The sequence below is a fragment of the Kryptolebias marmoratus genome, linkage group LG11, assembly GCF_001649575.2.
Source record: "Kryptolebias marmoratus isolate JLee-2015 linkage group LG11, ASM164957v2, whole genome shotgun sequence".
In the NCBI taxonomy this organism is placed as follows: domain Eukaryota; kingdom Metazoa; phylum Chordata; class Actinopteri; order Cyprinodontiformes; family Rivulidae; genus Kryptolebias; species Kryptolebias marmoratus.
The window spans coordinates 12903932-12929683 of NC_051440.1; the positions used below are offsets into that span (position 1 = coordinate 12903932).

General features: G+C 44.2%; 1 protein-coding gene across 3 annotated transcripts in view; it reads left to right on the forward strand.

The window, feature by feature from the left end:
• LOC108230030 (synaptotagmin-7-like) overlaps positions 1-24646 on the forward strand; it is a 30313-nt gene extending 5667 nt beyond the window's left edge. For 2 of the 3 annotated variants that reach the window (XM_037978151.1, XM_017405816.3), the window contains 7 exons: positions 2623-2754; positions 14927-15029; positions 17933-18200; positions 19364-19533; positions 19865-19979; positions 21931-22130; positions 23469-24646. In XM_037978151.1, coding sequence (XP_037834079.1) covers positions 2623-2754; positions 14927-15029; positions 17933-18200; positions 19364-19533; positions 19865-19979; positions 21931-22130; positions 23469-23573 — 1093 coding nt within the window. In that variant the 3' untranslated portion in view covers positions 23574-24646. The remainder of the gene's footprint in view (positions 1-2622; positions 2755-14926; positions 15030-17932; positions 18201-19363; positions 19534-19864; positions 19980-21930; positions 22131-23468) is intronic. The other variant, XM_017405814.3, reaches the window with a different exon arrangement.
• Positions 24647-25752: the final 1106 nt, after the last annotated feature.

A 25752-nucleotide genomic window follows, 5' to 3' on the forward strand; every position in this document is an offset into this window, starting at 1 on the left:
ACCTCACTTTTTGATGCTCAGTTGTAACTGGACAAACTCAGAAAATCATAGAACTTTTATACTTCAATATGAAGGATCCTGTTGAGGCAGGGAATATTGGAAGTAGGTCTTTATTGCAGTTATTAGTTCACAAACCATTCTCTCTTTATTTTTTGTTACCAGCAAACTAAACGCAGCTCAGTCCCATTGATTGTAAATGATTAGCTCTTCATTTTGACAGCTTTACAATCAAAAGGACTTCTGGACTACTTTAGAGCCCCAATCACTGATCACTGGTACTTTGGGGCAGCTTTGCAGTATTTTTCTGAAAGTAAGCGCACGCTGTATCTCCTGTTGTCAGGCCGCTTTGTTTTCCGCAGATCTTTAACAGTTTCTTATCTCTATCTCTAGTTGGTTTTCTCTCAGGTTGATACGTTTTATCGACCCTAGTGAGACGTTCCAGAGCAGGTCCGGTTCGCTCTTTTCTGTTTTCGTTGACGTTTGATCGGCTAACGTCAATTTGGCCTTCCTGTTTGCACGGATAATGTTATGTCGACCTCTCGGAGAAGGATTTTTCACTCGGCTGGATGCTTGGAGGAGCTTTTTCTTTCCCCTTGGAAACGTTCCCGTGATTATCCACCACTGCTGTCTTCAGCGAGGGTCCAGACCTTTTCATGTTGCTCCTGATTTGGCCACTCTTCTCACTCCATTTTGTCTTTCGTTTTTACTGATCAAAAAAGGGGAACCCTTTTGGGAGCTTTTTTTTTTCTTTCTTTCTTTTAAAACTGGAAAGTGTAGGTTCACTCTAACAGCTTCCAAACAAACACATCAGCTCCGGACCTCTTACCTGCTTAAGCGATGAAGGAAATAATGAAGGAATAGCCTCTGCCCGCCCATGAAACGGCTTTGAAATCAATTATCCCATTTCATTTGCTCCCTGGAAAGACGAGGGGGCTTCAATTTAAAAAATCTGCAGCTCGCAAACCTTCCCCTCAATTTGGATGTGAACACCCTCAAATTAAAGATGAAAGCCTGCACTTTAGGCCCGCATCCATGAAACAGAAATGTATAAATGCAGCTCTGTGCTTTGATAAATGGTTAAAATAGGAAAAATAGCATGTGTGACTAAACGCGTCTGCATATGTGGATTGATTAGGAAATAAAACGGTCTACTGGAGATAATTTGAGTTCTTTAAACACGTAATAAGTCAACTGAGACTGTGTAGATTCTTGTATGTAAAGCTAATGAGCTATAATTATAGATAACAGATCGAAAAAGGATAAAAGTAACGGATATATGCCGTCAGTGGCTGAAAAGCGGTGTGAGAAATGGGGTGTAAAGAGTCCAGAAAGATTAGGGAGAGTATCAATTGTATAAATGACCTTATTTTTGACAAGTGGTGTCAGTGATTTGTGTTAATCTGAAGGGTGGGTGTGGGGCGGGTGACAGACCTAAAATGCTCAGAAACCACTGGTGTTGACGTATAACAGGGAGATTACCGAACCAACTTCCAGGCACGGCGAGAGAGCCTCCCTCTGTGTGAAAGGAGGAATTTGCTAAGTTTAGGGTAATATCTCCCCACAGCTTGACAGCGCCATATTCTCTCAGCCGGAGATACCGTAACGCAGTCGGCGGCGGCTTAAGCTATAGAACCGAGGGTGTGGGTGACGGAAGAGGGAGGGGAGGGGAGGGAGGGGAGGGGAGGGAGGCAGCGGCGAGGAGGGAGGCAGCGGCGAGGAGGGAGGCAGCGGCGAGGAGGCAGGCGAATTAAGAGTAGAGGTTGGGGAGGAGGAATCGGGATGAGGCAAAGAAAGGAGGATTAGGAGAGCAGCTGTGGCAGAATAGAGGAGGAGATGAAATGAGAAGAGAGGAGAGCGGTGACCCAGAAAGCGATGACACACACGCATGCACGCAAGACACACCGTCCACCTCCAGATACTCTCCCGCTCAAATAGAAACAATTAGTCCAGATCTTCTTAATGAGGCTTAATTAAATCTTAACTAAGACGCCTGGTGTGTTCAGAGGGAAAGGTGAATCTGGAGGGAAAGAGGAAGGCAGGTAGAAGAAGTCGACAAATTACCGCGAACACGCGAGCGTGCAGACACTTCATCCGTGTGCGGAGGGGCACAACGCAAGCTGCTGAATATCACATCCATTAGGAATCATTAACTAATCACCTTGTTATTTGTGGGATGTGGATACAGACTCTAGCTGTTGGCAGCACACTCCATTAAAATTATTATCCTCGTATCAATTCGGCCTTTGATTTCTCATCCTAATATCCTTCCCTGGACGGAGCGCTAACCGTTGAGGCGTTTTGTGGCGTTCAACCGTTTTTTGGGGTTTTTTTTTATTTTTTATTACTGACCACTTTCTCTGTTGCTTCGTCTTCTCGTTTGACTTGGTCTCTTATTGTCCCACCGCCTTCCTGTCCTCGCTGCCACCTAAAAATGACCTCTCCTTCTCCCCCCTCCCTCCCTTCCTTCCACCCCCACACCCCCTCCTGCACCGCACCTCCTTTTGTGCTCGACTCCTCTATCCTTTCGCACCTGGACTCCTCCTCTCGTCTCCTTTTCTATCTCTGTTCTCTGCCTGTTGTATTTGTTTTGGTTTGATTTGATTGGATTTTACGGGGAGCCAGCGAAGGCAAGCTGGTGGTCCTGGCTTTGACCATTGGGGTGGCAGAGCAAGATGACTTTGCCAACATCCCCGACCTGCAGGAAACGGCGCAGGCGGCCCCACCAGCCAATCAAGAGCCCCCACCCGAGAAGAGGTACCGGTTAACAAATGAGAGGGCTTGTGTGTTGTGTGTGTGTGTGTGTGTGTGTGTGTGAGAAATTAAAAGTGTAATAGTGAAATAATGTAAAGTATTGTTGCTGTCAGGCAGAAGCCCTGCATCTCCAAACCCCCCCCCCTCCTTTTAAATTAAATAAACCGCCCGGCCGCAGGTTCACGAGCTCTGTTCGACACCGTTAAACATCCCGTACATCCGCAGACAGGTGCGAAGGCGTGACCAGGAGGGTTCGTCTATGCAAAAGCGAGAGAATGATGAAAACAAACGGGTGGGAGGTTGTTTTTTTTTTTTTTGTTCGACTGCGACGGAGAAATGAGAAAATATTTCCGAATCTTAGGCAGAGGAGAAGCAGCCGCGCCTAAAATTAGCAGTTCGGCCCTCTAAAGCAAGACCGTGCAACCAGATAAAATGCACCCGTGCGTTGGTGAGACGAGTGAAAGAGATAAAGCATTCAGGTAAAAAGGAAGTAACGAGCTCGTGAATCACAGCGGTGAGGTGCCCACTGGTACTCCATCCTTTATTACGCTTTCAGTGGCACAATTTTAAAGCAGTCAAATAAATGTGTTTCCTATGCTGGTGGACTTTTTTTTTCTTTTTCTGCCTTTCATTTCTTTAGAACCATGAGAATCATTTTCCATATCACAATGACATTTTCCTTCACCCGTTTCATTTTTTGCCTTTTCCCACTCCTGCCTGCCTCAGACCTCCCGCTGGTAATTGTCGTATTTCCTCTTTTTCTTTTTTCTTTTTTTTTGCATTTTCATGCTTTTATCATCCCAGCCCTTTTCCGCGCTCGTGTTCTCCTCTCCCTCGTGCTCATTAGCTCCCTTCAGTCGCTGCGCCGAGAGTCTCGTCTCTGCAGCTCCACACAGGCCCCAGAGAGAGCCTTCCTCATTATTCCACAACATGTTAGTCACTTACATAAACATGCGGCTAAAAATAGCCCCTTTCCTTGTCAGCCGAGTTGCACACTCCCGAGTCAAGAATATTTCCGCTCGTCTGCGATGAACGCGCTGACTCTTAAAATAATTAGCGTCGCGTTTCCATGGAGGAGTTGGGTTTTAATGAAAACCCTGCGTGGTGGGGATGCGTCCCGCGCAGCCATTCGTGGCCGCGGATGGTCCTCGGCATTATTCCGAACAAGTGGCAAACTCAATCCCCTCTGCGGTCCAATTAAGCAGTTTGAAGCTCACACCGATTCTGTGACAAATGGGAGACCATTTGGTGATGCCTAATATGACACACCTTTAAAAGAAAGTGGCAAAGTGGGGTGAACAAATCCTCGCCACGCCGATTAATCCACACAAGTGTCTCATTAATTTCAAATACGATTCAAAACTGTGGCTCTATTCAAATTCCGTCTATTTTTTTCCTTCCTCGCTGCAAGGTGAAGATCCACGGAGAGTCGTGGAGAGCTTTTTTTTTTTTCCCCACCGTCTACTTTACGATGTGCGCTGTATCTGTCCTTTTCAGCTTTCACTTAAAAACCGTCTAACTCCTCAAATCTGCTGACTGACTAACAAGCAGCCAGGCGACCAGCATGTGGCCCCCCCAGCATCCTCGGTAATCAACGACGACTGATTTGGGTGTTTTCGGGATTAACCTGCAGTTCGTTTCATTTCTTTTGCCTGAAACAGAACGAGCAGCAGCTTACAGTCAGTGCACAGTAGAGTACTACGAGGCGGTATCTCACAGGGATGTGACTGATGGCGGGGGCGCCTCCAAAGATGCGTCGAAACGTTCTCAATATCTTCTCGTGAGTTGCGCAGTCTTGTCTCTTTAAGTTGTGGACGTCAGACCCTCTCCAACTCGTCTCAGGAGTTCCTGCGTGGGAAGCTCCCCTCTGAGACAGAACATCCGAGGGCAACGTCCAGGCCTGAAACCCCCGCCGACGATAAATAGGAACCAGTTCAGAACCGGTCCAAATCTGCCTGTCTGGAGTTTAAAAGTGAACTCCGGTAGATGAAAATCTAAATTTGGAGGCAGCTGCCAAAATGGGCACCAAACAGGCCAAGGTGGGCGTTCGTACGAGGATGAGCCGTGACTTTCAGAAACACGGCCGTATGCCTCGCTGGTCAATTGGACGCCAACTCTCAAAATTTAACGAGTCTGCAACCCGAAAATCGGGCTATTTTCTGGCAATTTTGAGTCACCGACTAGTCTCCAACAGTCGCAGCCCGGTGCGATGCCACCCTAACGAAAGCGCTTCACTAATTAAACTAATTCCATCTAGGCACGTTTATTAACGGCTGCTTTCATTGTTTGATTACAAATTACAAATCTGAAAGCACAATGAGCGTTTTCAGCCCCTGTAATTGGCTGCCAAAGTCCACGGTTTATTAGCGACGCAGGATTTAGGCTTCCGGGGAATACACGGCTCCTTCTGCGTGTTAGCGTTAATTTAACCAATCGTCTTTCTGCGCACGGCTTGGGAAGCCTGAGGAAACCCCCCCCCCATTCCTCTCACCAATCCACGCCATCGCCACACGTGTGCGCTTACCTCACCGCTCGTCTCCACCTGCGTCGCCTCATGTTACACACCTCATGAATTTATTAGCTTTTGTTTGAGCTTACATGTCACTGGCGAAGCCAAACACAAAGCCTCTGAAGTTAACGTGATTAGTGAGTCTAAAACGGCATCAAAGTGGACCCTCCCTCCTCCTGACGAACAGCAGAGCTCAGAAGAGCTGCCCTACTTCTACCACACAGGCACCGGAATCACTCGGACACACTGTGGATACATGCAGCTTACTCTGGAATTCATGCCGCTTTGGCTCGTAGAGCAGACACGGATATGAATAATGAAGTTTTCTTCGATAGTGTCTATTATTGAAGGCGTGTCATTCAGTGCAGAGAGGAATGGTCCTCCAAGAACCGATCCCCAAAAACATGGAAAAAACATGCCCCCCAAAAAAATGCAATGTAAAAGATTTTTTTAGAAAGCTCAGAGGGAACAGAAAGTTATTTAAAAGACAGAAAGCGCAACAAAATGCAAAACAGCACCAAAAAAAAACAATAATAATAAAAAAATCCGAACTGAGCATTTCACCACAAGCTTTTCTGACGCTGAAATGCACATTTTTGGAAAATTTCATTATTTTCTAAATGATTGTGTTTTCAGAAATGCTTTTAGGTTATTTCTTTATTTTTCAGTTTGAACTCTAAAGGGACAATTCAGATCTTTTGCAGTGGGGTTCTGTGGAAAGGTTATGAACGCATACTATCTCACCTGTCATAGGTAGCTCTCTGCGCAGCATCAGTTTGAAGAGTTTAATTCTGACCGGACTGATGAGCTAACGGCTAGTCTGCGCCGAGGTAAGACCAAAGTGGATTACTGCCGTCCTAAAACACCTCAAACTCACATATTCTGTTCTTCCCAATAAGATCCTTTATATTGATTCTGCATTTAAGGGGTTTTTACGTTGAATTTTGGAACTATTTGTCACTGTTTAATGGCAGCAGCAGCAGCTAGTTGTAGCACTTTTGGTGCAACTTGGGAACTTCTCGCGGGAATATCATGTCTCTGCTGGAAAAACCATGTAAAGTGAATTTGACAGTAGTATAATAGTTCATTTGCATGATTCGCGATAAAATCTGTTGAGATAGCAGTTGTTTTAGGACAGCACTAATCTGATTTGGTCTCAGCCTTTCTCAGACTAGCCATTAGCTCGTCAATCTAGTCAGAATTAAGCTCCATGTCTCCAATCTGAGGTCTCTGAAAGATTTATCTACAGCAGGTAGGATATTAATTATTCATAACCTTACTTCAGATCTCAATTTCAAAACATCTGAACTGTTTTAAAATAAATCTTTAAAAAGGATCAAATTAGCTCATACCTTTTTTTAGGTTCAGTATTTAGGTTCTGCTTGTATAAACAATTAGCTCATATGTTTCTTATTATGCTCCTGATATGGAGCCATATAAAGCATTACATTTGCTTTTTGGCCACTTTAATTATTCATTTGATCAGTTCAGATTAGAAACTTTTCCTCATAGCGAGGTATTTTTGTGTTGCTAAACACTGAATTCTATAAATGACCCGACTGCCTCTCCTACCGCCGTTAATAGCAGCACTTTCTGAGTATGACTAAGAACGGCAGCCAGAGCGAAATGTATGGAAAGCACTCGAGGCACTAACAAGGAGGAGGGGTGCTGCTAATGCAGCTTTGTTGCTCGGCCGTCGTTGAAGGCGATCCAAATAACCAACGCCGTTTTTTTTCCCTGTCGTAGTGCGTGATATTCATTATTCGCTCCGACCTTGCGCGCGCAGCAGCCGGGGTGAAAGCGCTCTCGAGTGGCTGCGTGTTTTCTGAACTGCGGCGGCGATAAAGAGTTTCAGATGGAGGCCGGGAGCAGAGGTCGTATGACCAGAAGTTTTTTTTTTGTTTGTTTTTTTTTTATTATATCGGGCTCGTGCAGGTTGTGGCTCTTAGATGGCTTAATTAGCCGTTTGTGCCTCGTTGGGCTCTGCTTCTACAGCCCAGGTGCATTTCAGTGAACGCGTTCGGCAGGTTTTTCTTCGGCGAGGAGAAGCCTGGCTCCTCAGAGGCTTTCAATCCCAGACCTCGCTTTTAGCAGCGAGTAAACAGTCCGACGAGGACGGGCGGGTTAGTACAGAGGAGGTGGGTTACATTTCCTTTCATAGCCACATTAACATTCAATCCACTTGCCTGTGGTCCTTCAATTATTCATCCATGCACATTACATAACTTTGTGTAAGCCAGTGGAGTTTTTTTTCCCTCTCTCTCTTTCTGAGATATAAATAGACATAGATGTATATTTCTGTGCCTTAAAGACACGATGCACTCAGAAAGATTTATTGCTATTTGGGCCGTATAATATCATTTATAATTAATTAAGTTGTTATGAAAGACAAACACAACAAATGGAGGTTATGACCCATGTAGCCAAATCAATATGAATGTAGATTTATTTAGCTTTATATTTGTGTCTTTGTGCCCTTAGTCGTGTTGGTCTCAGAGAGAGTTACATCTTTATCAGACAGAAAATGTTCACATTTTTGTAATTGTTGGGTGAACTAAAACCACTGAGCTGAAAAAAAGGGATGTTTTAGAAAACACAACATTTCAAAAGGCAGCTTTTATAAAACCTCTACTGGTAGAAATTGGATTTTTTTGTTTTGAATTCATGACAAGATGATGCCTTTTTAAAAAAAATATATTTATTTTTTTGTTGTTGCTGTCATTCACATTCAGTGAGTCAGTGTTTTTCCAAAAACGGTAGTTTTGTTTAATTATTTTTTTAAAGTGTTTACTTGTTTTGTCTGTTTAAATGTATTTTGCAAAATGCTTTTAGTTTTTTTTTTTTTTTGATGAACATCTGTTTTTGTGCTAGTCAAACTTTGTTTACTTTTGTGCTTTTATAATTTGTCATTTTTTTTAATTTCGTGGTGCATTATTTTGTGACATTTTTCTCTTTTTGTTGAGTTTCATAAATTGTCACACTGCTTGTTAAGGCAGAATTTCTACTTACATTATTTCGTAGTTTTGTACCTTGGATCTATTTTTTTACATTAAAGTGATAGTTGGGTGACTTTTGAAATTCCGTCAAGAAGTTATCAAAAGCCACGAAGTCTTCCTCCAAGCTAGGCTAATGGCTAGCCAAACGAGGCCCTGTTTTTTTAGGCTTTTAAAACAACTCTTGCTCAAAAATGTCATAGTGGTGTGAAAGAACGTTGCATTAGCTAATATTAAACCTCTGGACTGTTGCAGTTTTCTCAGGCTGCCTGATCAGCGCCTCAGGGGAACAACTTTGACGTAGCATCAGAGATGTTGAGAAAACAGCCACAAACTGTGTCAAACAAAAGTGTAGAGGTTTAACTCTTAGCTAATGTAAAATTATTTCACACCCGTGTGACATTATTGAGAAAGAGTTGTTTTATAAGCCTGAAAAATGATGCGAAATAGGCTCTTGTTTAGCTGGCCGTTAGCCTAGCAGTTAGCTTAGCCATTAGCTTAGCCATTAGCCTAGACAAAGACTTATTTGCCTTTTTCTCCACACTCTGGCTGATAAAATACTAACTATTGAAAACTATTCAACAGAACATCACTTCAAAAGTCTCCAGACTATTTTTTGTTTGTTTTTCTAAAGTTCTTTTATGTCTTATTATTTCCTGTTCCTTTTTGTTTAGTCAAACGTAGTCTTTACCTTTTGATGGATTTTTTTACAAGTGGTTTATTAATTTATTTAATTTATTACGAAACATTTTTTGTTTGTTTTACTGTGTTATTCTTGTGAAATGCTTCCTCTTTTGTTGTGTTTAATAAAACTGTTGTGCCTTTTTATTACTTTCGCTTTTTTTGTGTTTTGTTTTATTTTTTCCTTTCCTTTTTATATTTTTTAGGACAATCCTACCTTTTAAAGGCAACAAAACAAAACATCCTAAACAGGTCCTTTTTAAATATATACAAGATACAAAAAAAAACCTCATGTTGTGTTTTACGATGACAGACCCTTCATCGGTTTTCCTTTTTTTTTTTTGTTTTTTTAGACACGAACACATAAATTGATTATGCAGTGCTGTGCTCGTCTGACACAGTGCTCCTCCTGTGACAAAAGCTTTTCAGGCCCGACTAATCAACAGAGTCCTCGGGGACTCTGTTAAAGACGTCCCCGAAGCTGTGGCTCCCCGCGGCCGCCGCGCTCATCCGCACATCGCAGGGGGACTGTCGAGATGCATTCGGCAACACGCTAAGAGACGGGCAGAGTAGACGGCATCGGGTCAGGGAAAATGGAGTCACGAAGAGCAGCCGAGTGGGGTGGGGAGGTGGGAGAGTGGGAGCCTCACACACCAAAGCAAACATCCAGAGGTCAGCGGAGAAATTTCAGGGAACAAATCCATCTTCCTTCAATGATGCTGAGGGAGAGCACTCGTCGTGCTCTTCACATGCATTAGAGCTAACGGCAGCACTCTAGCCAGCAGGTAGACGCTGGTCCGCATTCTCATCTCGTATATCCAGATAGATGGACGGTGGACCGGGAGATGAGCTATTAGGAGCATTAACCTAGGACTCCTGTGCCCTGCCTCCGAACAGGTGGCACATATGCAGCAGCTTCCGCCTCCAGAGGCAATCTCTGAAATAAATCAGGATTCAAAAAAACACTCGGCAGACTCCATTTGGTGGCGTTCGGCGTTTTAATGGACCTTTAAAAAGGTTTTGATGACTTTGTGTTGCCGATGTCGCCCGGAATGATAAGTTAGCTGCCGGAGCTGAGCTTTGAGGTATGAAAACGAAATTGCGGGGAGTACTGGGAGGGCATGAAGGCAGGCTAAATGATGAACTGTTATGGAGAAGTTAGGCACTAAAGCCATCTTTTTTTTTTTTTTTTGAATCCACAGTAGTCTCCTTTGCTGTTTATCTTCAGCACTTTCATAAACAAGCGGTGTGTTAAAAAGACATAAAGCAGCGCCTTAAGATCAACATTAAAGATATCTGTTTTTAAGGTTTTAATTTCCTTTTGGGTTTCAGTGAAAGGGGTCTACACGGCACAGAGGAGGCCCAATCTAGTCTTTGTTGCTTATTGCTCAAATAAATATCAGTAACAGATGCTAATTTAGTCTAATTTACAGTTCCAACAAGCAGAAGGTAATCACATGTCGCAACCAAAACTTTGCCTAGAGCTTAAAGAGACAGTTCAGATCTTTTCGAGGGGCGTTCAGTGGAAAAGTTGTGAACAATTAGTATCTTACCTGCTGTAGGTAGCTGTTTAAATGACCTCGATTTGGAGAAATCCAATCTTAGTCTGACTGGACTGATTTAAAATATAAAAATATCAGGAAGCTCTTGCCAGATGTGCCCCAGGCTGCACCAGAAGTGCAAATAACCACTTAATTGCATGTAAATAACCATGCAATTCAAAACGGATGGCGATGTAGCGGTGTGTTAACCGGCATTCACACAAGCAGCTGTGAAACTTTAGAGTTAGAGGCTAGTTTTAAGGACGGCAGCAACCCACTCCTCTCTGGCTGTTAGCTTGTCGGTCCAGTCAGAATTAAACTCTACTGTGTTCAAAACGTTCACTTAGTCATTCACTCACTGCACTGTCATCACCATATAGTCAGCTAAATAGGGGACAACAGTGTTTTTGTATTTTAGCTAAAAAAAAACCATTTTAGACTTATAGCATGTGCGCAAATAATCAAAAAAATGAGGCCATTGAGCATTATGATTAAAATGTGGCTCTTTTTTTTTTTCTTTTTGCTTTTCAGTGCATCTTCAACTCAAATTTTTAGTTTCTGTGCCCGTTTCCTAATAAGCTCTCGAGCCCCGCAGCTCAGGCGGAGATGAGGACGAGACGCTTTACGTTAGAGGCGGCCGGATCGCTCCGGGTATTTGCGTCTGAAAATCCCGTCCGCATTAGCCTGCTGTGTTGGCTTATTGTACCGCAGGAGGAGTTTCTAGGGTTCTGTATGGTGGATTAAAAAAATATAAAAAAAATGGCAGTTAAAATTTTAAAAAGCACTACAAAATGGCCAACAGGAAGTGAGTGGACGAGCCACACACAAACTGAGGTGGGTCAAAGCTCTATCTACAACAGGTAAGATATTAACTATTCGTGACCATTCCACAGAGCTCCACTTTAGAGGATCTGAATTGTTGCTTCAAGACGTTCCCTGCAGGACTGACTGTAACATGAACATTAAAGTAGGGTTTTTTTACGCTCCTAAACGGTGATAGATCCCTGTGGGCAGCTCATACACGGCGACACACACGTCCCTCCATGGTGTTGGCATGTTTGTTTGAGTGTGACATGTTTGCAGAAGGGCGGGGAGTTTGAATGTTTGAAGAAAGAAAAAAAAAAAAAAAAAGATGGTGGTGGGGAGGTGGGATGGGCTCTCTTTCTCGCGTCTCTCTCCAGCCTAGAAGCGGAGTGTCTTTCCCCCCCTTCGCCCCCCCCCCACTCGCGCTCTTCGAGCTGCTGGCCCTCGGTCAGGTAACCAAACAGGATAGTATCACAGGACGGTGAAACCTAAAGTGGCCCCGCCTGCCTCCATATGTCCGTTCTCGTGAATGTGTGTGTCTGCGAGGCTCTCACCCGTACCTGTCATATATCCTCAACCTTATCTTCTATGTTCTCCGTGTGTTTTTTGCCTGTTTGTTGCACCCCCCCCCCTTTTCTGAACACACCCCTTCCCCGTTGCGCCCACTTCCAACAGCCTCTTGTCACACACGCCCCAAACCTCCCATATGTACGGTCTGTGTTTCAAGAGTCGTTGCTATGCCAACAGCCCACTTTCCTGTGTCTTGGCTGTGGGAGAATCTGATCTGAGCCCACTCTGCCTCCCACTGGATACTGTAGACCACTGCAAGGCTTCACAGACTTAAATCAACCATATCAGCTCCCCGAGGGGCTGGAGAGGGAAGAAATAATGGAAAAAAAAAAATCAAAACAAAACATTGGCACCAAAAGAAATCAGTTGTAGCTCCACCATCTGTCATAATTAATACCGCTTTTCAAGAAATTCAATAAACTGGAATCGGTCCTCGTTTTTACATTTCGAGCTACGGCGTAGTGGAGCCGGGAACTTGTTTCCTCCGTCAGGGCTGCAGCTCCAGACGCTTTGTTCCAACAGCCTGGAGGAAGCCAGCAGAGGACCACCTTTGGTGCTTGCAGAGAGGCCCGTCCCCGTCCCCGTCCCCCCCCCCTCCGGCTGCACCAGCTCCTACCTGAGCTGAAGCCCTGAGTGAAGAGGGAGAATAAATAATTGAAGACTCTCTCCCGTCGATACTTCAGAGGTGCTTTGAGGAGGGAGGTGCATTGCTTTACTTCAGTCCCAACACATCTCTTGTCATTCTCCCCCCCCTCTCAAAACTCACTGCCTGCAGTTTTAGGGACCGCTCGAAACAAACAACAGGTCCCATCAAAATGCAATTACATCCCCTGGCAACTAACGTGACTAACACCGGCTGATATGGAAACATTCCCCTTCGCTTCACGAGTGGTTAACAACACTTCCTTCCTCTCCCCTCTCCCGCCTCGCTCGGGTTGTTTTTCGCTGAAGTGCTCGTCTGCTCGTCTCGTTTGCTTGCTTTTTCTGTCTGTCTATTTGTCAGTATATTTTTCCTCCAGCTCTGTCGGTGTCTCCTTTTTGCAAAAGAAATGCATACATTACGGCATTCAGCATCAACGCTCATCCAAATTTGCAGTACTTGGCGCTCCGAACAACAAAAGACACATTCTCTCAGTGAAAGCTCAACAGAGAATGCTGGCCAGACAGACAGACTTTTATATGGGCTCCTTGTTTACTGCCCGTCCAAGGCATTGCCCTCACTCTCTGAGTGATAACTACTTGCATATATTATATATGCACATGTAGCCAATGCCAGTTTGCGCTTTGGCCCTGTGTTCCCAATCCACACTTTTAGAGTGTTGCTAAATGGTTTGGAAAATCAGGCTAGTTTCAAAACAACCTTTATTCTCTGTAGGCACTTAATTTTTGGGGAAAAAAAGCCCTCTTTTGTAACACTCTAAATGTGCTCTTCCTATGTTCTTATTATTTGTCCCTTTTTGTGTTTACGTGATATTCCGGTTTTTGTGAAGTATATCTCGTTTTTTTTGTTTTTTTTTCCTCTTTCATTCTTTATCTCATTTCTCAGTTCTTTTGAGCTCTCCTCTTTTTTTTTTTTTTAAAAAAAAAGGATGTTTCTTGTTCTCTTTATCCTGATGATCAACTGTATTTATTGTCTTTTTCTTTATTCTTTGTGCTCTTTTTTCTCCTTCTAGCATGTTTGCTCCCTTGTCTCTTGTTGAAGTGTGTGCGTAGCTCTTTATTTTTTGTCTTTTATTCTTTGATACTTATCAGACTGACCAAACTAAGCCTCTCTTGTGTTTGCAGGCTTTCCTTCCTTCCTTCATTCCCTATCTTTTCTTACAGCTCTGTTTTTCTCTCTCTCTCTCTAATGTGCTGGTGTTCGTAATGATCTCCCTCTCTCTCTTTGGTTTTCATACTGTTCATGCTGTTAATACTTGCTATCTCTTCAAAAACGGATTAAAAAAAATCAGCTTGCTTGTGTATTTCTCACAGTCCTTATGATTTCTGTCAAGTATGTGTTTTGCAACTTCAGAGTCCTCTCTCCGTCTGCTCGTTTTTTTTTTTGTTTTTTTTCTCTTTCTCAGTCTTTCTGTCCTTGTTTTTCTTGTTTGTTTACTGCCTAATGGTGTTTCAGTGTTCAGCCTCTTCATGTGCTTTGACTGGTCATCTTTATAGATTGCTGTGCGTCCTACGTATCACGTTACATTTACAAAGACCGCTCTTCTTCTCTCTGTCCTTCCTCATGCTTTCCCTAATCTCACAATTGTTGTTCTCTTTTGATATTTTGTCTTATTTTCCGGTTTTCTGTTTTTGTACACTTTTGTGATTCTTGTTTACATGATGTATGAACATAGGAGGTTTTCTCTAAGAGTGTTTATGCCATCCCAATGTACAGGAATTAAACTTAACGTCTACTAACGTTTGCATCTTAGCCGTGCCCTCGGAGATCTCTGCTCTCTCCTTTTTTTTTTTTTTTTGTTTCTAAAAAATCGTTTTGTCCTGTCAAAGCAGCCGAGAGAAATTTAAAACACGTCTGTCTTCTCCATGTTGCTATATATGTCTGTCCAACGCTGTTCAGTAACGTCGTGTTCCTGTGCGTCCCTGTACGTGTGTTTCTCATCTTCAGAGGGAATAAATGTTGATCGTAAAACTGTCCAAGGATTGGGGATTAAAATCGGTTTCTAAGTTTAGCAGCTCTGTTTTGCGTTCTGTCTGACAATGTGTTTATTTGAAGATGTTTGCCAAACTGGACACATTTATAGTCCTCCCAGGCTCAAACGTTCGGCCATCGCATCTCTCTTCATCAACTGTCCTCAGGTCTAGCGCCCACCATTAATCTGTGGAACTTTTGGCAGATTTTATTTGGCTCCGGTAACGATACCTGCAGAAAACACATTTCCCTTTGAAGTGACATCTATCCAAAGTAAACTTGGACGGATTTGATTGTTTAAGACAGGCTGCTTTCAGCTGTTAAGCAGGTGGAGGTTGGACTCCCTGTGCGCTCAGACATTCTCTCTTTCTGTAGATGAGTGACGCTCTCAGCACATGTTCCAGTTTTTTTTTCTTCTTTTGTCAACTTGAGTTTGTGCTTTCAGGGGCAACAAGCCAGTTAACAGCCCGAAGGGCCAGCCCCCCGATGCCGATGGCCACTCCTCTGTAACCGACCTGGCCAACTCTCTGACTGGAGACATGGTGATGGTAAGACACCCTGTTCCACCTCCCGTCCTTCCACTGTCCAGCCAAGAAGGGGTACATGCATGCCATCATTTTGAGACGGCGTATTTCAGTGTGCAGATGGAAGACAGGGATCCTAATAACATTATGCATTCGGCGTTAAACGACTTATCCTGGACAAAAATAACACCAAGAATTTTTTAATTAGTCCTTGAGGCCAAGTTAATGCCATCCAGAGTAAATAAAGACTACACAAAGCCCAAATATCACAACCTCTATTATGTATCATCCAGATTTTTAATGTGTCTAACGGTGGGATCTCATTGAGCTGCAGCTGTTGAGAGAGTCGAAAAGGCAGGAAAGTTTTAAGAAAAAAGGCAGATTTTCCTTTGCTTCCTCACTGAATTTTGAGTGTTTGCAACCAAGTGACCAGCGAACCACGTGGGCACATGTTGAACAGCTAATTTTCCCAAACCGTGGCCTGTTTTTGCGTGCTGTGCTCGCAGAGCTGCACTCTTGGCTGTGCGCGTTAATTTGTTGCCCACCTCCACCCACATCACGCCCGCCTCGGCTCTCGCTTTGTTTCCGCCTTGGCCGCCATCCCCACGTTTATGATTTAATCTGCCGGCGTACACGTTTGAAGTGAGGATAGAAAATTTGGAACCAGTTGTTCAGTAATTATTATTTATCGTCTGTGTGGTTTTTAGACGTGGACATCGATCCGGGGAGAGCCTCCGTGCAGGGGGTCAAAATACGTTTGAGAACCGTTAGAGACACCTGTGTTGACTCTTCGACTATTTTAAGAGCGCATTTGTCGCACAGATGATTTTAAATATGCTTAAAACTCAAGCAATAGGGCTGCACGCCTAGACGACTCATGCAAGAAAAGTAAAAATTAGTTTTGAGTCTTCTTCAAGAATGCCATTCACCAACCAGTCACAACCCGGTGAGATACTGCCTCAAGACATGCTTGTTATCCAGGCAACTGGTTGGATTCATCAGGCTTCATGGACTAATATAACTGAATATCGTCAGCTTAACAATAGAAAATGTATCTCATGCCGTCTAACAGTTTTACCAACTGGAAGCAAATAAAAAGGATTGGTCCAAACACTGAACTCTGAGGAACTCCACGACTAACTCTGGTGTATGAAGAAGATTCATTATTACCATTGCATTGGACTGTAACCACCCCTCATTTCTTTGGACTTTGTTTCACAGAGCCAGACTTTCTTGCGATCTTTTTAGGTGGTCTTGATAAATCGTTCAGACTTTCTTAAGCTCTTTCAAAGCCTCTACTGTATGTCAGGATTTCAGCTAATAGCTCTTTGGGAATCACCTCGTTGGCGCTAAAGTACTATTTTATGTGTCAAACTATATCTTTGGTACTTTTCATAGATTCAGCTAAAGAAATGGGAACAAATGGTTCTTCGTGACCGGCTTCTGGTAACAAAGTGTCTAAAGATCACATTTGAAATTTGTTCTTTGCCGAGTTTAGTTACGTTTTATTCTTTAACTTTAGAAGCCTTTTATGTCTTAGTAATCCATAGGTCAGAAATAAGTGGCAAAACAACGATGACCCAAAAAAAATCCTATAAAAATGTTCAGTATTTGGCTGAAAATGAGTAAAAAAAAAAAATAGACAAAAGAAGCCTGCAGAGGTATTGATCAGGATCACTTTAGGAGACAGTCTGACTCTTTGGAAAGAAAATATAAAGAAATGAGGGATGACTCGAGAGTTTTTACAGGACTGTGCATCCAGTAAAAAGTATTTATTGTAAGTTTGGGATTCACTCTTGAATGTAAAGCAACTCAAGCCTAAAGATAATAAAAAAGATGCAGCGTAACAGAGGCTGAGATGCCTGAGAGTCCAGTTAAATCGGCGTTAATCTGGTATTGATTACAAACACCTGAAGACGGGAGAAATCTTACTGTTTTATGGTGTTGTTTTTAAGTGACCGGCAGGACGTGTGCTGTGAAATTATTCCAGGCACAAATGGAAGGTTGATCAAAAGCTGGAGATGGTAATGAGGGAGCCTTAATTGGGGGAAAAAAATAACAGGCAGTTCCCACGGTGGCAATCAGGCAAGACAAGCCATCCAAGGTGACTCACACTGTTTAACAAATTAGAGTTTGAAATATTCCACACATGCCCCTCCTGTTCTAAAACCCATACTGGTAAACGCTGGGTGAGTGTTTGTCTCTTAGCTCTGACGTGAAGCCCCCACAAAAAGTACAATTTCAGCTTCTGATCGGAGCCGGTGTTCGCGTGCGGACCGCTCCTCTTTTTTTAAGTCAAAAGTGGCTCTTACACAAAGCGGTTTAATGAAACGCTGCTCGGCCATCTCCACTCAAAGTCCTCAAATAATTTCCTTCCTCGAATTTAAGCTTTTGTTGGATTTGATGGAAAGAAAAGAAAAAAATAAAGATCAGAGATGGAAGGTGGAGCTACAAGGAGAAAGGGGACCGTGAAGACAGTTTTAAGTGCAGAAAGCCAACCCTGAACCTTGTTTTTCTGCCTTCCTCTCTCCTCCTGTTTCTGTTTGTCTCCTGCTCTCCCTCTCCCTCCCCGTCTGCTGCTTTTATCTGATATCGGCCTTTTAGTGCACAGCAATGAGCAACGATAAAGCAGTCAGAGAGCCTGTGTGAGAGAGAATGGGTAAAGCTCCGTATCTTCAAATCTGAGCGCCTCCTGTCTCTTAAGAACATTAGTAAGGAAATTAAACTCTGTCTTCTTAACGTCAGACCGATCTCTCTGTCTGAGCCTCTGCCGTGAGAGAGCTACGGCTGTGAAATCTTGTCGAGGTCCATGTGCGCGAGCGCTACCCAAAGTGTCTGCCCTTGGGCTGAACTTTTCACTCGAGTGGCCGCTGCTGCCAGATGTGCGAGTGTTCGTGCTCATTTGTCTGCCTTTTGTGATCCCGCAGCTGTCTCCGGGTTCGGAGGACGACGATGGTGAAGGGCCCGTCAGTGAAAAGCTGGGCCGGATCCAGTTCAGCATAGGCTACAGCTTCCAGAACACCACCCTCACCGTCAAAGTCCTCAGGGGCCAGGACCTGCCGGCCAAGGACTTCTCCGGCACCTCGGACCCGTTCGTGAAAATCTACCTGCTGCCCGACAAGAAGCACAAGCTGGAGACGAAGGTCAAGAGGAAGAACCTCAACCCCCACTGGAACGAAACCTTCCTCTTCGAAGGTCTCTCTCACATCCAGCCGTTCAAAGAATTGTTGTTTTTCGTTCTTGTGAGCGCGCTAAATTTTTGCCAACTTTCTCCAGATGAAGGATGAAATTATTTCACAAAAAAGACCTCAAACTTTAGAGCCGTTTGGGAACTGTTGGGCTATCAAATTACAGCTGCTGTCTTGTTATCATTTTTAAAACAGAACTTTGTTTTAGGAAATCATTTTGAAACCCTTAAATGGTGTTTTACGACTCCATGGCGGGGTCCCAACTCCAACTATGGGAGCTACTGGTCAAAAGGGTTCTAATCTGTCACATTTAATTAGATTTTTGTCACATAAACAACCCTCCTAAAATCATGTAATCATTCAAAATAGTGTTTTTATTTTGAACCTCAGATGGGAGATTCTAAAAGTTAAGATTAAATGACAACTGGGCTGTTTTATGAATCACCTGGTTTCCTTTTGTTTTGGGTGAAATGAGCAGTAGTACTCTAAAACTGTGAATTTTCAGCCGAAACCCAGTGAACTGAAACGCAGTTGATGTTTATCGTCTCTTAAATCTCTTCCAGTAAATGAAGAACTATGTCGAAAACGTAGAGCTGAATTGCTTTTTTTTTAAGCTCAGTACTGCGTAAATAAAGCTCCCGTACAATAAGCTTGTCATAATGTTAATAGGGCTTTGTGCACGTTGTGTGAAAATTCAATTATGTTGTGAAATCTGAACTATTTCTTTTTTTATTGATAAAAGATACAGCTTAAGAACTGTAAACCGTTTCTGTGTTGAGTATTAAGTCTCTTGTAAACTGCAGATGCTTTGTGGTTGTGACAAGAAAAAAACAGGAGTTGTTTTATTCCTATATAAATGGCTTCTTTTAGGCTCATTTGGCCGACTGCACAGCGATAAAATAGACAAAAATTGTCCGGGGACGGAATATCCTGAGCTCTGAAAAATGAATGAATGAGGCGGCTGTGTGTGAGATGATCCCTCTGGGTCATCCGAAAGAGCAGGGGCAGATCTAACAGGTTTTGTCGCACACTTTGGCCTTTGCCAGATCCGTTGCTGGTGGCGTGTTGCACTTTTTACGCTGCCCTCTCTGTACTGCCAGGAACAGGCCTTTCACTATCTGTCACTTAGCTGTCCCCTGCAGTGTCGCCTGCTTGTGTGCTCTGTTTCAGGCTTCCCGTACGAGAAGGTGAGAGAGCGCACCCTCTACCTCCAGGTGCTGGACTACGACCGCTTCAGCAGAAACGACCCCATCGGAGAGGTGTCAATCCCTCTGAACAAGGTGGAACTGGGCCAGCTGAAGACCTTCTGGAAGGAGCTCAAGCCCTGCAGTGATGGCAGTGTAAGACACCAAGGCATGGCCATTAGGCGGGGCCGTGACCAGTGCACTCTTTTAATTCCTGCGTATTTTATTAAAGAAAAGCAAGGTTGACACATTTGGTCACAGCTCTCAGCCTGTTTGACAAGGTTTGTTTTTTTTTTTGGGGTGAGCAGCGATCTTAGCTAAGCCAGCCTGGTCACCGGACCATCTGTATTTGGCACAAGGAGTTAAGGCAGAAAGGGCAGTGATGTAACAATACACAACAAGTCAGTGAGTAACGTTAGAGTGGCGTTAGATATCCCCCTGATGAAGTCCGATGATTCATACTCCGTTGTGTATGTGTGTCTTTCAGGGGAGACGAGGAGACCTGCTGGTGTCTCTCTGCTATAATCCCACCGCCAACACCATCACTGTGAACATCATCAAAGCACGTCACCTTAAAGCCATGGATATCGGGGGCACTTCAGGTAGCCGCTTCTCTGTGTCTGTTCAGTCTGCTCCTTCTTGTGTGTCCTTTGTCATGACTTTGAGAGCTCCGTATACAGTCACGGCAAAGAAAAGGTCCTTCTACACTCTACTCTTTCAGTGCGGAGGTTTTACATCTCAAGACATAAGAAAAATTAAGTTTTTTTGTTTTTACCAGCTCCTACATTTATTCAAATCTCAAAAACACGCAACAGTTTCCACCAAATCCTTATTTATTCAATGGAAAGTCCACTTCACGATTCAGCAGCTTGTAGAACCACCTTGAGCAGCAGTGAGCCATGGCTCTCTCACATGGTTGTGGAGGAATTTAGGCCCACTCTGCCTTTCCTGCACTTTTATTTCATCAGGTTCTGCAGAGCTCCCGAAAGGTTCCGCCACAGCATTTCCAACAGGTGGAGGACGGGACTTTGCGTGGGCCAGTGGAACACGCTGACTCGTTTCTTTTGCAGCCGTTCTGCTGCAGATTAGCTGCTGTGTTCGGGATCATTGTCCTGTGGCATGACTCAGTATGGTCCAAGCTTTAGCTGTCAGGCAGATGGCCTCAGATTTGACTCTGTAATACTTTGGTAAACAGTGGAATTCTTGGCGCGCAAAATCCAGAAACAAGCACAAATCGAGCCCAAATCACCCCCCCCCCCCCTTCACAAATGTGCTCGACGACTGGTATGAGGGGTTTGTGCATCTCTGCTTTGCTCTTATCTGTCCAAATAACACTATAAATCCTGTGGTTCATTCAAATGCAGCTTAGCAAAATCTAAATCACACCGCTGTTTTGTTTTTGTTTGGTTTTTATTTTAGAAAAGAGGTTTTCTCCTGTCAGCCCTTCCAAACGAGCAATTCTCTGAGCGTTGCACAGTCTGACCTTGGGGTGAATTTGCTTTGAGTTCCACTCTAGGAAAGCCTGGCAACTGTCCTAAACGTTTTCCACTTGTGAATAATCTTTCTTACCTCTGAATGATTGATTCCATATAGTTTGAAAATGACCTTCAGCTTGATGTGCAGCAGCAGCAGCAGCTGCTTCTCTGAGGTCACCGCTGGTGTCTCTCCTTCATGACATCGTGTTAAAACACACACCTGTTTGCTCCGGAGCTGCAAAACTGCTAAAACCTCCTGCTTTGTTAGAGGTGCTAATGGCTGCTGCTGTCCCTCTTAAATCCTGTGGAAGCAGCAAAAAGGCCGACTTCTCAGACGCAGCTTTTCCATCTTGGCTTCAGTTTTGTTGAATAAACAACAGCTTGGTGGAGTCTGTTGTGTGTTTTTGTACATTTGAGGTTAGATTAGAATAATAGAATATGATAAAAAAAAAGACCAAATTGTTTTTTATTGTCTTGATACGTAATACCCTCAAATTAAAAGAGGGTGCACAATCTGTACATGGCTTTGCCTCCATTTACAAACATTTACTGACTTGCCTGTGCAGAAGCTAGTTACTGCCCACTGTCCACTGTTGCAGCAACAAGGTGACATCACATCAGGCATCTCTCTGCTGTCCGCTATCTTCTTGTATATCTATGAGGATCTGGAGCCTCGCAGTTAAAACGTGCCTCGGCAAAAAGCTGTGGTTTTCTAGTTTTGAAAAGTGTTCATTTACTCCTTCAGAAAGTTCTCTGCGCTGACCTTTGTTGGAAAATCAAAGCTCCTTGCAGTACCAGGAGCTGCAGCGCCGAGTATTACCAAATCTGTCTTTTGCTCCAGAACTTTTAGCGCAAATCCCAGGCCCCATTTCCATAAATACTTCCTCATTTGTATGTTTTCTCGCTCGGGGAGTAGATTGACCTTGAGCTCAAACGAGGTCCCTGCTTCCCCGCTGCCACTCCCGACTCTTAACACCAAAAAGGGTAATTGCAAACCTGACCCCGAAACCCGCTAACCACGGGCGCCTTGGCGGTCGCCCTCGTGTAAACATAGTCCTCGCTGCGTTCATTTTTGCAGACCCCTACGTGAAGGTATGGCTCATGCACAAGGACAAGCGCGTGGAGAAGAAGAAGACGGTTACGATGAAGCGCTGTTTGAATCCCGTTTTCAATGAGTCCTTCCCCTTCGACGTCCCGGCCCACGTGCTGAGGGAGACCACCATCATCATCACCGTCATGGACAAGGACAGGCTCAGCCGCAACGATGTGATCGGGAAGGTAACATAAAGCCGTGACGCGGCTCTCAGTATCTGCGAGCCGAAAAAGCCCCTTCAGCTCCTTGCAGTGCAGTAAAGTGACTAAATTCACACCATTTTAAGATACTTTATTTACTTTACGGTTTGACTGCGCTACAAGGAAGAAGTTTATGGTTCTTCAGCGGCCGATGCTGATCTTTACAAACCAGGGCAGCTGATGGTATTAAGCCAGTTCTTTCTTTTTTTTAACATTTGTTTTTGGCCCATAATTATAACAACTAAACGTCCATTTAAACTACAATTTGCTCAATCTTTTCTGTGAGGGGAAAAAAAAGAACAGAGATTAAAGAAGTTTGGGTGGCTGTTTACAGGAGGGTCCAGGACCATTGCAGCACCCTCCCAAATTTATTCTGAAGCATGTTTGTTGTCAAATACTGTTAGAAACCAAAGAACTACAATGTAAGACTTACACTTGGATTTTAGATGATTAGAAAAATGGTTGACTGAAGTCTCGCTTTTGCTGCAGGTCCAAAGTAGCTAAAAGTTAGATGCATGTTCTCTGTAAAAATCACATTTATTGTCAGTCCTCTAAGATTTACGACCTTTCTAATATCCACGGTAAACACAGCGTTGTTCTTTCAAAAGATATTCCGGTCAACATGCTTCAGTTTTCTGCTGATGTCGTGCTGAAAAAAAAAGCACTCCTTTGCCGTGAAACCCAATCCCATTGCCAGAAGCACACTAACACAGTCAGGGGTCACAACACTGTGCTGCCCACAGATGTGCCTGCTTTTTAATCAGCTAAGTATGTTCAGGGGTTTGTGCTGCAGAGAAACATCACTTCAGCACGGAGGCTTCTCTCCAACCTGCACCGTTCTTCTGACCTTTCTGTCATTTATTACGTTTGTTCAACTAAAGTTTCACTCAGCGGTTTTTTTGTAGGCGAACCTCTGCCGTAAAGCTTGTTGAAAAGTTAGATTATGATTTTTTCCTTTGGGTGGGAGGTTACACTTTAGTGACTCCAACTGGAGGTTCCATTAATTTAGGTAACACCAAAATACATTTATATCTCATCAGTAAAGCGGCCTGTGACCGAACAACTGTTCGTGCTTCATTTCTTTGCTTTCCAACTCATTGCTGCTCCTCAGCGGTGACACAAGTCACTCTAATGCAGCCGATGCCAAATGCCGCATGCAAATCGTGACTCCTTTCATCGCGGCGGAAGCGCCATTTATCTTAGCGGCACGTGCAAACGGCGAGGACAGAGGGACGTGGCGCTCGCGACAGTTCCTGGTGTCTTTGATGGTTTGGCGGTTGTTTCCTGAAGTGATCCCCCTTGTCTCTCCCTTCCCGCTCTCAGATCTACCTATCGTGGAAGAGCGGACCGGCGGAGGTAAAGCACTGGAAAGACATGCTCGCTCGGCCGCGCACTAACGTCGCCCAGTGGCACGCTCTCAAGGCCTGAACGCACCACCCAGCTTCCTCCATGGCCACTTCCCGTCTCCTAAACCTCCCTTTTCCCCCCTCCCCTCCCCTCCTCCCATCCTTATGCACAAGACTGACTTGCTGCCAGGCTGCAAAACACGGGTACAATTAGCCATCTGCTCTCTTAAACCTTTAAACTCTTCTCTCTCTCACTTTTTTTCCTTCTCTCTCTCTCCCCCCCCCTTCGAAATCTCAATTTCCTCCACCACTTCTCTCTACGTTCCTCTCCCCTCTTGTGGCGTCGTGTCTCAGTCTCTGCGCGTCGCCTCTCTGCCAACTGGTCCCCCCCCCCTGTTTCTGTCTGTCTGGGTGTCCGTCTGTCCTGCAGCTCTTCGCCTGCGGAGGTCTGATAATCAGTTTTTGCGGTCGATCCCTTCGCTCTGTCTGAATCTCACAGCAGAGCCTGACCTATTAAAGGTGCCAGTCCCATGGGATCACAGAGAATCTTAAGTAACCATATAACCTGATTTAATCCTGTTGTATGATTTCTGCATAATATTATTCATCGTGTACCTTTATGTACATATGCATCTTAAAATATTAGGCGTATAGATTGGCAAAGCGTTCCCCCAAATCTGTGTCTATCTGCTGCTTCCCACCTCTTTTTTTTTTTCCTTTTTATATGCCACCTTGTTCTCATTATCTGTCCCAATTGTATCATATCCTCTCCTCCACATCAGTCCCGACTTTGTTTTTACTTGAAAGCGGTTCAGCGTTCGGCTGAAGTCGGTGAAAGTTAATCTATAAGCAGGTTTGTGATGAAAACTAGCTGAACTCGGTACGCAATCATTCATAGTGCTGTCGCTTCTCCCCCTCCTATCTCTCCCCCCTCCCTCTTTATACTCTTCTCTCGTTTCTCTTTTCCCTCCTCTGGCACAATATTAGTGACTTTCTTTGCTCCCTCCCAGCCCCGACGCCCCTCTCCGGAGCCTTCCTTGTCGTCTGTGTGCTGTGCTGTAGCTCCAACAGAAATAGAAATTAAAAAAAAAAAAAAAAAAAAAACACAAAAAAAAAAAAAAAAAAAAAAAAAAAACAAAAAAAAAACTGAACTTTCCAAAGCTGGGAAAGTGGGGACACAATCTTGCGAAACGGATTGCTCCTTGTTTTTTCCAGACGTAGAAACCTTGACANGTTTTTTTTTTTGGGGTGAGCAGCGATCTTAGCTAAGCCAGCCTGGTCACCGGACCATCTGTATTTGGCACAAGGAGTTAAGGCAGAAAGGGCAGTGATGTAACAATACACAACAAGTCAGTGAGTAACGTTAGAGTGGCGTTAGATATCCCCCTGATGAAGTCCGATGATTCATACTCCGTTGTGTATGTGTGTCTTTCAGGGGAGACGAGGAGACCTGCTGGTGTCTCTCTGCTATAATCCCACCGCCAACACCATCACTGTGAACATCATCAAAGCACGTCACCTTAAAGCCATGGATATCGGGGGCACTTCAGGTAGCCGCTTCTCTGTGTCTGTTCAGTCTGCTCCTTCTTGTGTGTCCTTTGTCATGACTTTGAGAGCTCCGTATACAGTCACGGCAAAGAAAAGGTCCTTCTACACTCTACTCTTTCAGTGCGGAGGTTTTACATCTCAAGACATAAGAAAAATTAAGTTTTTTTGTTTTTACCAGCTCCTACATTTATTCAAATCTCAAAAACACGCAACAGTTTCCACCAAATCCTTATTTATTCAATGGAAAGTCCACTTCACGATTCAGCAGCTTGTAGAACCACCTTGAGCAGCAGTGAGCCATGGCTCTCTCACATGGTTGTGGAGGAATTTAGGCCCACTCTGCCTTTCCTGCACTTTTATTTCATCAGGTTCTGCAGAGCTCCCGAAAGGTTCCGCCACAGCATTTCCAACAGGTGGAGGACGGGACTTTGCGTGGGCCAGTGGAACACGCTGACTCGTTTCTTTTGCAGCCGTTCTGCTGCAGATTAGCTGCTGTGTTCGGGATCATTGTCCTGTGGCATGACTCAGTATGGTCCAAGCTTTAGCTGTCAGGCAGATGGCCTCAGATTTGACTCTGTAATACTTTGGTAAACAGTGGAATTCTTGGCGCGCAAAATCCAGAAACAAGCACAAATCGAGCCCAAATCACCCCCCCCCCCCCTTCACAAATGTGCTCGACGACTGGTATGAGGGGTTTGTGCATCTCTGCTTTG